General features: G+C 49.5%; 1 protein-coding gene across 1 annotated transcript; it reads right to left on the bottom strand.

The window, feature by feature from the left end:
- Window positions 1-5,771: 5,771 nt before the first annotated feature.
- Window positions 5,772-7,630, bottom strand: Ptf1a (pancreas associated transcription factor 1a). The gene is made up of 2 exons (XM_005325764.3): window positions 6,743-7,630; window positions 5,772-6,321 (listed from the first exon to the last, which is right to left on the bottom strand). Exons 1-2 carry the CDS (start codon window positions 7,518-7,520, stop codon window positions 6,119-6,121), a joined length of 981 nt encoding a protein of 326 aa, XP_005325821.1. The 5' UTR covers window positions 7,521-7,630; the 3' UTR covers window positions 5,772-6,118.
- Between the last annotated feature and the right edge of the window lie 6,548 nt (window positions 7,631-14,178).

Here is a 14,178-nt window from a genome sequence, read left to right on the forward strand (position 1 = left end):
ACCCAAACTGCAAAGAGCTACATGAGAAGTTCTTAGCTTGGGCGAGTTACAGGGGTGGTCCGGGACGCCTTGGGTTCCCGGGACACAGGCAGGGTTGAAACACATTGCTTGTCATAGGAGGCAAGAAGGGGGTGCCTCTCACTAACAGGGAACCCTAAACTCTTTCCTGGAAGCTGGGGGCCTCCACACAGCCCGCTTCCATCAGGCAACGCGCGGCATCTCTCCAAAGCAATGCCAGCGCAACAGGTTGTTTGGAACAGGTGCGTACCCTCCATGGAAGGGGCTAGCATTATGCTGCGGCGATCCACCAAGGGCTAAGAGTCCCCGAGAAGCAAGGGTACATCCTCAGGAGCCCGAAAGTGGGACCGGCTGGAACCCTGCGCCCCGGCCACTGTAGCTGATAATGCTGGCGCCTCGGCCGGGAGGCAAAACGAGTTCGCCACAACCTGCGCCCCAGGGCAAGGGGCCCTCTGCAGGCGGCCTCCTGAGGGCTTCCCGGCTGGCCAAGGGGTGTAGTTGCCCTGGGCACTCTTAGAGGAAGCCTGGGGTCCCAACTCCTGACTTCATTCGGGCCGTTCACCCCGCTTCCTGCTCGCCGCTTCCTGGAGCCCCTCTTGGAGACTTTCATGCGCAAAGATAGCAGAACTACGGAGAGCGGGACACCGGGCAGCTATTTTTAGCCTCGAGAAAAACAGACAGCGCCCGAACCCCGAATGCCTGGGGAGCAGGGGCCAGGCGGGCCTCGGGGGATACTCATCTGACTCCACCCCGGCTCTCCGGAACCCTGGGAACGTCGTGCAGTAGGCGGGGCGCATGCGCGCCTCCAGCCAGGGTCCCTCCCCGGCCTGCAGAGTTTGGGGAAAGTTTGGCTAGGTTTGCCTTGCCGGCGGCGGACGTCCTAAAAACTGAGCTGCCCTGGGTATGAGGCCAGGAGCCCCCCGAAGTCCCAGGAGCCGGCTCGGCAGGGTCCCAAGAGCTGAAAGACAGCAGAAGGTGGGGAGAGGGAGGCCTTTTGTGTGTGGCACAGGAGAGTCACTTGCGCACAAACGCAGCAGCGCGCTCCGCCGCCGCCTCAGCCTCCTCCGCTGCACCTCCGCCTCTGAGGCGCTTCATTACAGCCGAGCCCTTCCCCCGCCTCCCCCCGGCCCCGGCCTTTGTTCGGCTTGAAAGTAATGCTGTGAATTAAAAGAAATGACAATATTTTCTATCTGCTTGAAAGTCCAAGAGAAGAGCCCTTGAGCTTGGCAAAAATCAGGCAAATCATTCATCATGCCACCCCGCACCTGTGGTCTTGGCATTGAAAACCCTCCAGACCTATTCCTATTAAACTTAATTATTCCCCCAAAGCACACAATGGTTGAAATGGAGCAGGTTGGAGTCTGTTTATTGGTGGTAAATGTTTTTCTGAAGATCTTCTGAATCTCATTGTTAGCTCGTTGTTTGAGCCTGCCCTCTTTCTTTCAGACTAGAGTAGCCTTGGACTTTTCAATTTTCAATCGTAACATCTGCTTAATCGTACGGATCAAAATATGGAGACACAAAACATATGTAATGGTTGATTTGTTAAATCCTGGTAATGAGTTATTAACAAGGGAAAACAATAGGCCAGGATGGTGAGAGCCTTATGGTAACAGAGTCACTTTATGTAACGCCTGACGTTTCCCTTCTTGATAAATGGAACTAAGGTCTGAGCGCCAGGTGATAGCAAGAAAATCAATGTCTTTAGGGGCCAGCACTGAGACTTTTTTCTATGTGAAAAATTAGGAGACATAAAATTTAATTGGCTGATCAGGAGGGGGGGAAACAGTGGTCTTAAGTTTAATTGCCAGTAGGCTTAGCAAGGGAGACAAAACAAGATTTGGGCCTGTTTGTTTGCTGCACCCCAGCCTCAAGTCCAAGTGTATCATTGAAAATGTGTTTTATTATAACACATGTCATGCTTTACAGTTCCCATATTGTGTAAAGACAATAGTTAATGGTACATTAAAGACAGGCAAACCATGCCAACACGTCTTGGAGACATTGTAAGGGCCTCTCTCTTTGCTTGTTTTAGGCAGCTGCAGCCCAGGACCCAGAAGCACAAAAAGAACAAGTTTGAAATACCAGGTGCATCCTAGAGGACCACGACAGGGATTGATATGTTATAGCCCAGGACATGAACCTAGCAATAAAGATATCATTTCGATTGTCTGCGGCTTCCACGGCCTGTAAAGCCGGGAGGCCCTGAGCAGCCTGCTTTCTGGCAGGCCTGTCTCTCTCCCTGGGTTTCCCCATCTCCCTGGGCCAAATCCGAACACCTGTTGGCCAGACCTCACATCCCGTCGTGGGAATCGTTTCCTACCAGTGGTTCCAGATCTCAAAAATGCATTGGTTGTGGAATTATTTAGGACCATTCCCACAGGCTGCAGAAGGCTTTGGAAAGGCAGTGGGAGGGGAGGGTGAGGGAGAAAGGGAGGGTAAGGGCTCTTCCCAGAGAGATTCGCCAGGGAGTACTCAACTGGTGTTTGTTCAACCTCGCAGCTGGTACTCGGTGCCACTGCAAAGGCCCATTAATGGAAATGGGATGAGTTTATGGATTTAAGAGACTCCACACCCTCTCCACCGAGGGGCGTTAATCCTGGTACTGGCAGATGAGCAGTCCTGGGAATCACTGGCAGCCGATTTCACAGGAGTTCCAACAAGGCCTTTTATGCGCCCTGCTCCCAGCCTGGGGTAACAGACTCACTCTGTTTCCCACCTACTTTTCTGCCTTATAGGACCCATAGTCTCCAGGATTCAATATGTTAGGAGAATTTTTAAGTTAATCCATGGTGCTTGGCTTCCATGGGAAAGAAGAGGCTCCACCAAGGAGCTCCATTCCGGAGGCTACCCAGCTGAGGGTGCAGAAGTGGCAACCCTTTCCTCTTTTTTACCACCTTCCCCTCTCCCCCCCAAGACACCCCACCCAATTTCACCTCAGAACTGACAGCCCCCTCAGGAGAAACCAAAGGCAGAGAAATGGTGCCTGGGCTTCCCAGCCAATGAAATAGAAAGTCACCTTTTGGGTGACACATATTATCTTTTAAGGCAACAAGAGGACCTTGACCCTAATGTCCATGTGAAATGTAAGGGAGTGAGAAGAGAGATAGAAGGGGCTTTTATTGGGTAGAATCATTGGCACTCTGACACCAAGGCAGAGCGACACTGCAACCTGGGAATGGAGAGCAGCAGGATGGGTCGGAATTTGAAAATTGGTGTGGAGCAGAAAAGGGAAGGTGTTGGGTAAGGAGGGCACTCCTCTGCAATCTCCATGCTGGGAAGACTTTATCAAATCCTCTCCAGCACTCCCTCCCCCAACAACCACTAGCGATGGAGTCTGGACCACTGGGGAGTGATTTAGCCAGCTCTCCAGTAGAGATCATAAAATGTACCCTGTACTGGGTTTGCAGTTTCTTTATTATGCTAAATGGACAAGGGCAGCCAGGGCAGACTTTAAACTCTTTCCCCTGGTGGTCCCAGACTGGATTTCAGCGCAAGGGCTGATGGGTGTTCAGAAGAGCAATGCTGGTTAAAGGCTCTCCATAGCTGTCCAGCAGTTTGACTTACTCAATTTTATTTTGATAGGCAATTTTTTTTTAAACTTGGAAGAAAAGTGTTGACTTAGAAGGACTGCTGAATACCTGTCAGTCAAACTGCCCCCACAAGGTCTTTCCAGTGCCAGACTGTATTTGCTGGCCAGAGATGCCTCAGGCCAGAGGCTCTCCAGCCTGGCGCTGCTACAAGGACAGCGGCTCCTGCACCCAGTGCAGCTCAGGCCTCCCTGACGCCAAAGTAGACTCTGAAATGATACGTTTGTTCTGCTTTTACTGCTGCATTTTTTTTTAAAAAAAAAAGAATTGCTACACTAGAATGAATGGATTATGAGTAAATAAAAAGAAACTGTCAGTCTCTTTGAAGGTTGTGCTTAAAGGGACTTGCCAAGTCAGGGCACAAGAGTGACAAGATAGAGACCCTGGTGTTTTGCATGCTCAGCTCGGCTCTTCCGCTTCATCTGCACCGCACTAAAGGATGTGTTGATGCATTGAATCACAAAAAAAGTGGCACGCAAAATAAAAGGTGCCACATCACAATGATTGTAGTGTTTTAACTACGAATTGCCACATCACCCAATCCAAGGAAATGCAGGTCTACACAGGCAAAGAAAATGATACAACACTTCCATAACTTATAATTAAGTTGAAGTCTGCCTAACATTTGACTTTCTAATGAGTGTAATGAGATTACATGCCTGATGGAAGCATTTGTGCAAAAGCAACTTTCGTGTTTAATGAGGCCCTAATACAGGACAAAATTGAATTATTTTCTCTCGTTCTCAAATTCTGTCTCCTGTGTGAAATCATCTTTTGGGGGGAGGGGGCGGAGAGGACGCGAAGGCTGGAAGGGGTGTGAGGGTCCATGGCCAAGGCTCTCCTGGGAGCCTCGCGACCCAGAATCTCCGCGTGTCTGGCCAGGCCGAGCTGCGGGGTCGGGCTCGCGGCCTCGCTTTAATTGCTCTTGGACGAGGGCCATGGCACCCGCGGCGCGCGGGGAACCCCTCGGTGGGTCTGAAACTAGGTTAAAGCAATTAGCATGCTGCCGGCATATTGTCCTTCGGCAAGGCCATGGGTACTGGGGGCGGTTCGCGATTGTACCTTGACTGACCAGGGGGACGCTAGGCTACACAGGCGCACCTAGCCTTTGCCGGGCCTGGGCTGGGCCTGGGCAGCTCCAGGACCGAAGTTTCACGCAGAGGTGCGCGCGTCCTACTCTGCGCCTGTGCGCTCGGGTCCTCACCATCCGCAGCGGCACCACCGGGCTCTGCCCACGGGTGAGAGCGCTGGGGGCGGTCGCCGAGGTGGATGGTAGCTGGACCCCAGGTTTCCTGGGTCTTCCAGCTGAGCGACCCCTGGCCTCGCCTCCGCTTCTCCCCTTCGCTAGGGGGCGATCCTGTGCCCTCCACCCCAGGCTTGTCTTCTCTCCAGATCTCTGGCGGAGGAAGATTAGGTTCTGGTGTAGGCAAAACGAAGCCAGTTTTAGAAATAACCTAGTTAGGGCTGAGGGTGTCGCTCAGTGGTAGAACGAAGATGGCCTAGCATGTGTGGGATTGTATTCTATCCGCAACACCGGAAAAAAAAAAAAAAGTTGTAGAGGTGTCAGGCTGAGTAGGCTCCTTCCTCCCTTACCTCGAAAACCCTGAATTTTGTTGGAAGGCCCCCACCCCAGGTATTCTCCGGGGTCTCAATACAACCGCCTGACCCATACTCTCTGAGAGGAGTACGCCTGAGTTTCAAATATCTGATGCTGCAACTGCCAAAGGATGAGGCAGGGCAGCTCAAGAGCAACCCATCCTCCAGCCATGGAAGCAGAAAGACCCCTTCTCTTTCCCAACCCAGGAATTAGTTCCCAATTTCCACCAGACACAACGCTTTCACTTTTATTCATTATGATTAGGCAGAATGAGGGTTACTTTGGGTAAACCAAACATGACCTGAGCCTCAGCCTTCCTCTCTGAAAAATGGGAATAACAAATACTATCACCTATTTGCCCCAAGGGTATCTGAAAGGTAGGATAAATGTTACTATTTGGGTCAGATGATACAGAAGAAGGGCTGTAATGGCGAAATGGAGGTCATCTAAATAAAATGCAGTTTCCTACTTGATAGCTGTCTTTGAGTTTCTGATTTAGTTTTTACCAAGTTAATTTTTTAATGATACAGTTGCCCCCATCATGTACTAAGCAAATAACTTGTAGAAAAAGGTGTCAATAGCATTTATTAACAACGCTTAGAAATAAACTGTATTTGGCAATAAATAAGCATGAAGTTTTCTGATCAGAATTCTTCCAACAATGCAGAGTTCTGCTAAAGGTGCTGGGGAAATCATCCGCTATTGCATATCTTTAGAAAATCAGGATAAATTATATAAATTATATATATAAAGAGATCATCTATTTCATTAACTCAACAGGATAATAAATAGATAAATAACAGTTGATTGCCATTAGAAAAATTTGATTCTTAAATTACATTTACATTATAGGTATTTACATGTACAATATGCACAGAGACATTATCAGATTCTCAACCAAATATGAATTTTCTCAGGACACAAATTCAAAGGGCGGTTCGTTTTCTATGTTGTTAAATGAAGATTTGCTGTTGAGTTTTCTGGGGTCCTCTGGGGTCCACACTTTGGCTGTTCGGATAATATTTTGCTCTTTGAGTTGTTTTTCATCAGTCCACGAGAGTGAGTGTCCTGCAAGGGGAGGGAGGCCATAATCCGGGTCACTAGGTGAGGGAGGCCCTAGGGAGGTGAAAAGAGAAAACAGACTGTGAATGTCCAATTATATTCCCAGAGGTCCCTTCCGACTTTCAGGATGCCCTCATATGCACCTCGACTGAACAGGAGTCTCACAGTCACACTAGAACCACCCTCTTAGCCCACCCCTCAAGGCCCCAGCACCCGCTCCCCGGGATCTTAGGAGCTGCTAGTGTGGCAGGGACGCTTGTCTTCCCAGCAGCAGTCAAAGCGTCAGGTGTGTGTGTGTGGGGGGGGGAGGTACGCGAGAAAGAAGCTTGAGTTTCAGGTTGCCAGTGCCCACCGACCATCCGCCCGCCCATCGGTCCTTCAGTCTGATTGTCAGTCGGTTCGCCCTGCCTTTCCTGGGCCTTAGCAGGCCGGTATCAGTGCCCCTCTCTCTGACCTGAGATGCGGACGCACTTACTGGTGCCGCGATGGCAAATGATGACTTTCTGGGCCTGGCTGCCCGGGCTGTCCCCGCCCAGACGCCCGCCGCCGCCGGGTCCCCCGCATCCGCCTGCGCCGCCACCCCGCAGCGGCAGATCCGCCTGCACGAGCTCGCTAAGGAAGTTGATATAGCCGATGGCCAAACGCAGAGTGTCCACCTTGGAGAGGCGCTTTTCGTAGGGCAGCGTGGGGATGTGCGAGCGCAGCCCCTCAAAGGCGTCGTTGATGGACTGCATGCGCCTTCGCTCGCGGACGTTGGCCGCCTGCCTCAACTGCTGCAGCTCTGCCTCGGAGCGCACACGCCTCCTCCGCCGCGCTGCGGCCGCCGCCGCGCCACTCAGGCCACGCAGCCGCGCCCCAGGGGACAGTACGGCAGCCTCGGCGCAAGGATAGGCCAGGCAGGAGGGCGGCGAGCCTGGCGAGTAGGGGAAACCGCCGGGGGGCGCCCCTGTCTCGCAGCAATAACCGCTGCTGTCCTCAGGCTCGCCGGGACACCCAGGGGGCGGAGGGGCGAGCGCGTGCGGGGCGACCGAGGGCGCGGGCTGCAGTAGCAGGCATGCCCCGTCGCGGTAGCAATACTCGTGCAGCTGGTGGCTGAGGAACTCCACCTCGGCCTGCTCGTCTGCCAGCAGCTCATCGCCGTCCTCCAGAGGGTCCCGGGAGGACTGGTCGGTAAAGAAATCTTCCTCGTCAAAGTAAGCGGACGGGAAGGCGTCCAGGGCCCCGGGGAAATGCTCCAACAGCACTGCGTCCATGCTGTTCGTGGCCGCGGGCCAGGGGGCCGGCAGGATTGCCTAGAGTGAGGCTTTGTAAGTGCTGGGTTGCCGTGCTCTCTGGTCCGGCTGCCCCTCCTTCTGGGCCCTGCGCTGGGGGCGCGCGGCAGCAGCCCGACTGCCCGCCCCCGGGCCTCCCTGGAGTGCCCGCCGCCGCGGCGCTCTGGCTGGCGCCCGCGCAGCACTAGGGAGGGCTGGGACCGACTTGCTGAAGCTGAGGGCCGGCACGCGAGGATTCTTATAACTACATCCACAGGCGCGTGCCAGGGACCCGCTGCGCCAGCCAATCAGAGCGCGGGGCGCGGTGGGGAGGGGGCCGAGAGGCCCCGGGCGGTGGCGGCGGGTGCGCTTTCCTCTCTTTGGTAGCTCCTGGGGCGAAAGGAGGCGGGGTTCTTCCCGCTCCTCGTCGGTTTATTTGTACTTACCTTCCCAGCGCGCAGCTCCAGGGGCACCTGTGTGTGACCCGCGGCGCCCTCCACCTGTTCCCGCGCACTTCTCACCGCAAATGCCCAGTTCTTCCACTCCCGGGTTAGGACTGTGGCGCGCAGTCATAAAAGATCCTAAAAGTGCAAGAGTTGACTCCCATCGGTGTTGGGGAGTCCGAGCAGAAGCCACCAGCAGCCTGAGCAATTAGAGCGGCTGCAGTCAGGGGCCGGTTGGGTGCATTTCGTCTTCCCATACCCGGGCGCGCTCAGAGCTCGGACATGGTCTACTAGGGGCTTCAGTCCCATCACCAGGCCTTTCTAGGACTCTAGTGAAGTTTTCAGGATGTTCTAGTGGGGTTGGAAGGCAACCTGGTCCCATTCCTAAAGAGCGCAGACTCACCGCACTGTCTAGGAGCGCCTAGGGGACGCCGCTCTGAGCCGGACTAGCCTCCCTTGCCCTCGCCTGGGGCGGGGGGGGGGCGGGGTGAGGGAAGGGGAAGGGGAGAGGGGAAAGGGGACCCGGCTGCCTCGGAGAGCAGCTCAGTGGGGCGCATTTCTTCAGAGAGCAAATCAAGACCCTAGGGGTTCTGAGCAATAAACTCGGTACAAAAGGAGTCAATAGAAGCTCCTGCTCCGGAGCAGTCCGAAGCGAGGACATTGAAGTTAAAGGGCAGAGTGTAAACCATTTTAAAAGCCTCAGTCTCTCACCTTTCTGACTGGCCACCGGGACCATTCCTCAGTTATTTTTTTTTCCTCGATTTTTCTACACACACACACACACACACACACACACACACACACACACACACACACCCCGCGTGCAATCTGCCCTAAGACACTTTATCGCAGACTGCAGTCAACTTGAATTCCTCACTTTAAGAGCAACAAAGAAACACTTTCAAGGTCGGGTAATTCCTATTAAAAGCCCGGCTCCAGTGCCATCCGGGAGAGTTCAGAAGCGCAGCCTCAATAGAGCAGTGGAGGAGTTGTCTTCCAGGGTCAGACACTTCCTTTTTTAGACAATTGTTGTAGCTGAGGTTTCTGTAGGTTATTCAGAATCCCTCCAAAATCCAAGCCCATGCCTCTGAAGAACTGTGACTTACACACACTTCTTGGTTTCAGACAATTTACTTTCTTTAACTCTAGGGTTAAGGCCAAAAGATATAAGGAGAGGTTACCCTACCTTGAACTGTCAAAAACCCCAAAGGTCCACTATTTTATAGCAGCTTTTTTTCATGTGGTCATGTCTCCTTTACAGTTTGTCATTGTCCATAAGTGAATGCAGATGTGGTCCAAGTTTCCTGTGACAGAAGCTGAACTACAATTTTCTTAATTTGGATTCCTCTTTGTGGCCTCAAAGGGAGGGAAGCTATGGGAATATTTAGGATGTGTTTAAAGACCAGGGATCTAGACACCTTCGGTTGTGTACCCAATTCCCTGTACATTGGAAAGGTCCTCTCCTGTCCTTACTTGGTTAGAATACAACCAAAATGGATCCATTGACGACTTGCAAGAGTAATACCTAGGGGCTGGGGATGTGGCTCAAGCAGTAGCGTGCTCCCCTGGCATGTGTGTGGCCTGGGTTTGATCCTCAGCATCACATACAAACAAAGATGTTGTGCCTGCCAAAAAACTAAAAGATAAATATTAAAAAATTCTCTCTCTCTTTAAAAAAAAAGAGTAATAGCTAGCCTGAATTCAGCACCTATCTAAAATATTGATAAGCATTCACCAAAGAAAAGACTAACTTTGAGCCTACAATGGCCCTCTTTCATTGACTGAAAGATCTTCTATGGTGGCCTAGGTGGTTCTCAAGAAAGTATGTTTGGGTCGTGAAAATGGAGGGATGGTACTGGGAAGCTTGGGAGCAAGTGCATGTGAGTATCTTTTTATTCAATGTGATTACAAAATTGTCTTACATATGTTTGATGAGTTTATGAGAGAGTTCCAGAAATTTATCTTGGCCACCCAGGTGAGCTAATGGGAAACCAACTGTTGGTGGGAAATGTTGCTGTCTTGTGAGGTTGGGCAGAGCTCATGTTGGAAACTCTGGGCATCTCCTGGCCCACATGGATGAACAGAGTAGGAGGAAGAAAGTTGCCCCCATAACATTCCCTCCTCTTTTTTCTCCTCCCTACTCCTGGCTCCAGTGTTTTCTCCTGGAGAACCGCTGGCTGTCTGCAGACTTGTCTCCTTGGGACGCTTGACAAGGCCTGTAGACACACACACACACACACACACACACACACACAGTTCTTAAGTAAGACATGATCGTTCTTTTCTCTAATAAAAAGAAGAAAGACTTCTCTGCTAATAAAGGAAATTTTCTCTGGGTCAGTGGAGGTCAAAATAGTGTGGACGGCTGCCCTCTGCCACTCAAAGCAACAGGTTGAGTGAGGAAAACACTGGAACTGAATGTTATCTTTCCCTACTAGTGGCCCCACTCTCATTCCAGCCCTCCCTCCACACCCCAGGATCCTCTAGGCAGTGGGGGATCATGCGGAAGACTTCTGTTGTCCGGTTAGCTTGCGCACAGGAAAAGCTGGTCTCAGAGCTGTACACTGCTCCATTATCTGCTAAGCTCACACTTCCTTTCCTCTCCATTCTGCCCTCATGAGAGATGTCCCCTATTCTTGTAAAGGACCCCTGCCTCATTCAAAGATGATATCCCATCTGCTGAGATGTGCAATGGAGGGGACACTTGGTTCCCCTAGTACCAAACCCTGGTGAGACCTTTAAGACTTTTCCAAGCCTTTCCACAGAGGTTCATTGCCAACCTGTTATTCTGGGCCTGTGGACTCCCATACCTCCTTTGGGCTGCCTCAACCCTCTCTTGGGTTCTTAGTTCCAGGAAATGCCCTAGCAAGGACCACTGAGGTTGAGCCTTGATCTCTTTCTCTCTCCACTTCCCCCAACCCGTGACCAGTCCCAGTTCTCTCTCCTTCCCAGGAGTCTCAAGGACCCGAACATGTGTTCATTTGTTTTCCATCAGACATTTCCCAGCTTCTAGGAGCAGTGATGGTAGGGTTAGAACCCAGGGCCCTGGCCCCTTCCTCAGATGGATCCAGGAAGAGACCACTAGTGAAGCAGGTACTTGTGGTCATGACTCACAGTCTATTTCCAGCTTGAAAAATGGGTCCACAATGCAGGGTGTGGTGGTGCATGCCTATAACCTCAGCTACTCTCATCTGAGGCAGGAGGATTGCAAGTTCAAGGTCAGCCTCATCAAGTTAGTGAGATCTTACCTCAAAAAAAAAAAAAAAAGGACCTGGCTCCTACTCCTGACTTCACTGCAAGGGCCACAGCACTAATTGAGATCAAGGAATGATAACAATTAAGTGAGAATTTGCTAAATGTGTCATTCCCAGAATAAGACAAAGTATGCTAAATTTAATTTGGGATCAGGGACAATCTCTATCTACTATATATGAATGACTTTTCCACTTGGAAGAACTACTCTGATCATGTGATCATGTGGCATTTTCTCCCATTCCAGAAATGACTGGTATAGATGATGTTGAGCTCTTGGTTGGTGCTGAGGATCAAACCAGGGCCTCATGCATGCTAAGCACACACTATACCACTGATTTATGTCCTGATCTCATTTTATCCTAAGATCTACCTCAGAAGGAAATATGCTAGAAAAGATGAAAAAATAAACATGATGGACTTTCAGATATGTTTACATCCATTCTCACAATTCTGCCAGCTGAAAGGTGTTCTTTCTGAATCAACAAGTGGCTGATTGGGGCTCGGCCTTCCATCCAAGGTCCTGAGCAGGTCAAACTCAATGCTGGGTTTGGCTGACTCCATAACAATATGTGTTACATGTCCTCCCTCTGCCCTTTGTCTCTAGACTTAATGTATTTTGTTTCGTGTGGTTTTCACATTTCTCAGCTCCTACGTCAGCCCTTTGAGAGAAATGAGGCAAGGGCTTTCATCATTTCCAAGTGGAAACAGATTGAGAAGGCCTGCCTTGCTCAGTGACACAGCTAGCACCAGGGGCCACGGGTGCAAATGAGTGGACTTCTAACACCAGGGAGTGTGAGGTGGGGTGTCTCCACACCATATGGGAGGGTTTCCTCTGACATCCTCTCCATTCTGGGACTGATCAAGCTAAAAATCATAGATAAAGATAGGCCATGTCCTATTGGGGGGTGAGGACAGGTGGCACATGGCTGCCTTGAGATAGAGCAAGTCCAAGGCTAAGCGCCCGCTTCCTTCCTTCTTGCCTTGGGTTTCTCAGTGTTAAACATTAATCATTAAAAGGAGAAACACCTGAATGCTGATGTAATGATCCAAATTAGTGTTTTCCATCATGTCAAAGTTTACAAAGCTCTGAGCTTTGTCCTTCAGCCTTGTTATTCTGGAAGGTGCTTGAACTTTCGTAATGTAAACACTGCCCCTCATTATTATCAGACTTCTGCATCTTGGCCTCCAGAGTGAGCAGTGGAAAGAAAAAGAAGGAATTCAACAAAAACAGGAATTTATCCCCTTCTCTTTCTTTTCAAAGGTGTGTTTTCTCGCTTCACATCCACCTTTAGTGGGTTGTGTTAAATTCATATAATGGAATATTCATCAGTCATAAGGTGAAACAAACAAGTTGCTTTGCCAAACTAACATGGTCCCACCTGCATTTTATGAAAAGGACAGTGAATATCTGTCAGTGTTTCTGTGTCACTGAGCAAGTCACACAAGATCAATATCCCTAGAGGAACACACAAGATCCTGGTGGCATTAATTGTATCAAAAAAGGAAATGGGTAGTTAATGCATTTTTCATTGTATACTTTTACATCTTTTGATTTTTGAAAGATGTGAACATATACTCGGGAAGTTTTTAAAAATTTTAATGAACTTATTATTTTAAAAAATATTTATTTTTTAGTTGTAGTTGGACACAATACCTTTATTTTGTTTATTTATTTTTACGTGGTGCTGAGAATTGAACCTAGGGCCTTTGCACATGCTAGGCCAGAGCGCTACAGCTGAGCCACAACCCCAGCGCAATGAACTTAATTTAAAAAAAAAAAAAGTGAGTTTATGGTGTCTTCATATAGGTCCTGGAGGAACCTTCCAGAAAGACTGGATATTGGATTGTGACATTTCCAACAAGTATCCTTTGGGAGGCAGAATCAGCAAGGGCTGGCAGGGACAGCCAGGCACAGGGTAGGTTCCTTGGGTAATTAACTTCTGCACGATGTGCAGTTAAAATAGGATGACATGGGGTGAAATGTTATTCCCTGCATGAAATCAATAGTGAACAAAATTCAGAGGGATTCAACAATATAAAGGAAATTTAAAATTACTAAATACTCATGAAAATGACCACATGTTCTACATTGTTTGTGGTTCCACAACCTCCAGGTGACTACTACTATCATTTTTGTCTGTTTTCTTCCATTCATTTCTAGTTCTGTTTCTTGCACTTTTTACTTAATAGCATTTCCCCCAAATTTCCCCCATATCTGTACTGACAGGTTTTCATGGTGGCAGGATGGTTCATCATGTGTCTTTGCTGTTGGATGATTTTGTTTTCACTTAGCACCACTCACTCTATCTGGGGACTCACAGTTTGTTGAGCTCACCCAGAAAACCTCTGTATTCTATCTGTGGTCTGATCTTATTCCTTGCCTCTTTGACCATGATTTTGTTTTCCCTCAGAATGTTCCACTTCTTGTCCATAATACCTTCCACTCATATCTGTGGTCCTGAAGATGTTAGGGTATTGCAGTGACAGTATCATTGTGGCTCCTTTAAAACCCCGGCTAGAACAAAAATGTTTGCTCACCTGGGTGAATTTGTGCTTAAAAGGGATACATTGAATTATGCTGCTTCAAGCAGGGAAAGCACCCAGTATTATTTAAGAATAACAGATTTTTTTAGGGGGGGGGGAGTTACTTAAGACCCTAGGCACCAGTTTCCATATGTGAGCTTTCTAAGACATATGGACCCTGTGAGTCCCTTCCTGTGGCTCAGTTTTGTCACCCTAGTGTGCCTCTACTCTTACCTATGCAAAAAAAAAATTATAATATTTCATTTGATTATTTTGAGAATAAATTGAACAAATATAAAACATATAAGCAGCACCAGGCACCCAGTAGTAGCTGCTCAGTTAGCTGTTGAGTGATGGTAGGTACTTAGTAAGTGGTAGAATGGAAGAGGGTATATAATTGGTGAGAAATAGGAACCTCCTTAATTGGACAGTTGTTCTTG

The sequence above is a fragment of the Ictidomys tridecemlineatus genome, chromosome 10 (assembly GCF_052094955.1).
Source record: "Ictidomys tridecemlineatus isolate mIctTri1 chromosome 10, mIctTri1.hap1, whole genome shotgun sequence".
In the NCBI taxonomy this organism is placed as follows: domain Eukaryota; kingdom Metazoa; phylum Chordata; class Mammalia; order Rodentia; family Sciuridae; genus Ictidomys; species Ictidomys tridecemlineatus.

Bases quoted from the DNA above. Each gene is read 5' to 3' on its own strand.
- Ptf1a (XM_005325764.3), bottom strand. From the start codon at position 7,520: ATGGACGCAGTGCTGTTGGAGCATTTCCCCGGGGCCCTGGACGCCTTC. The intron at 6,322-6,742 runs GTAAGTGCGTCC...TCACCTCCCTAG, and splicing joins CATTTGCCATCGCGGCACCA to GGCCTCCCTCACCTAGTGAC.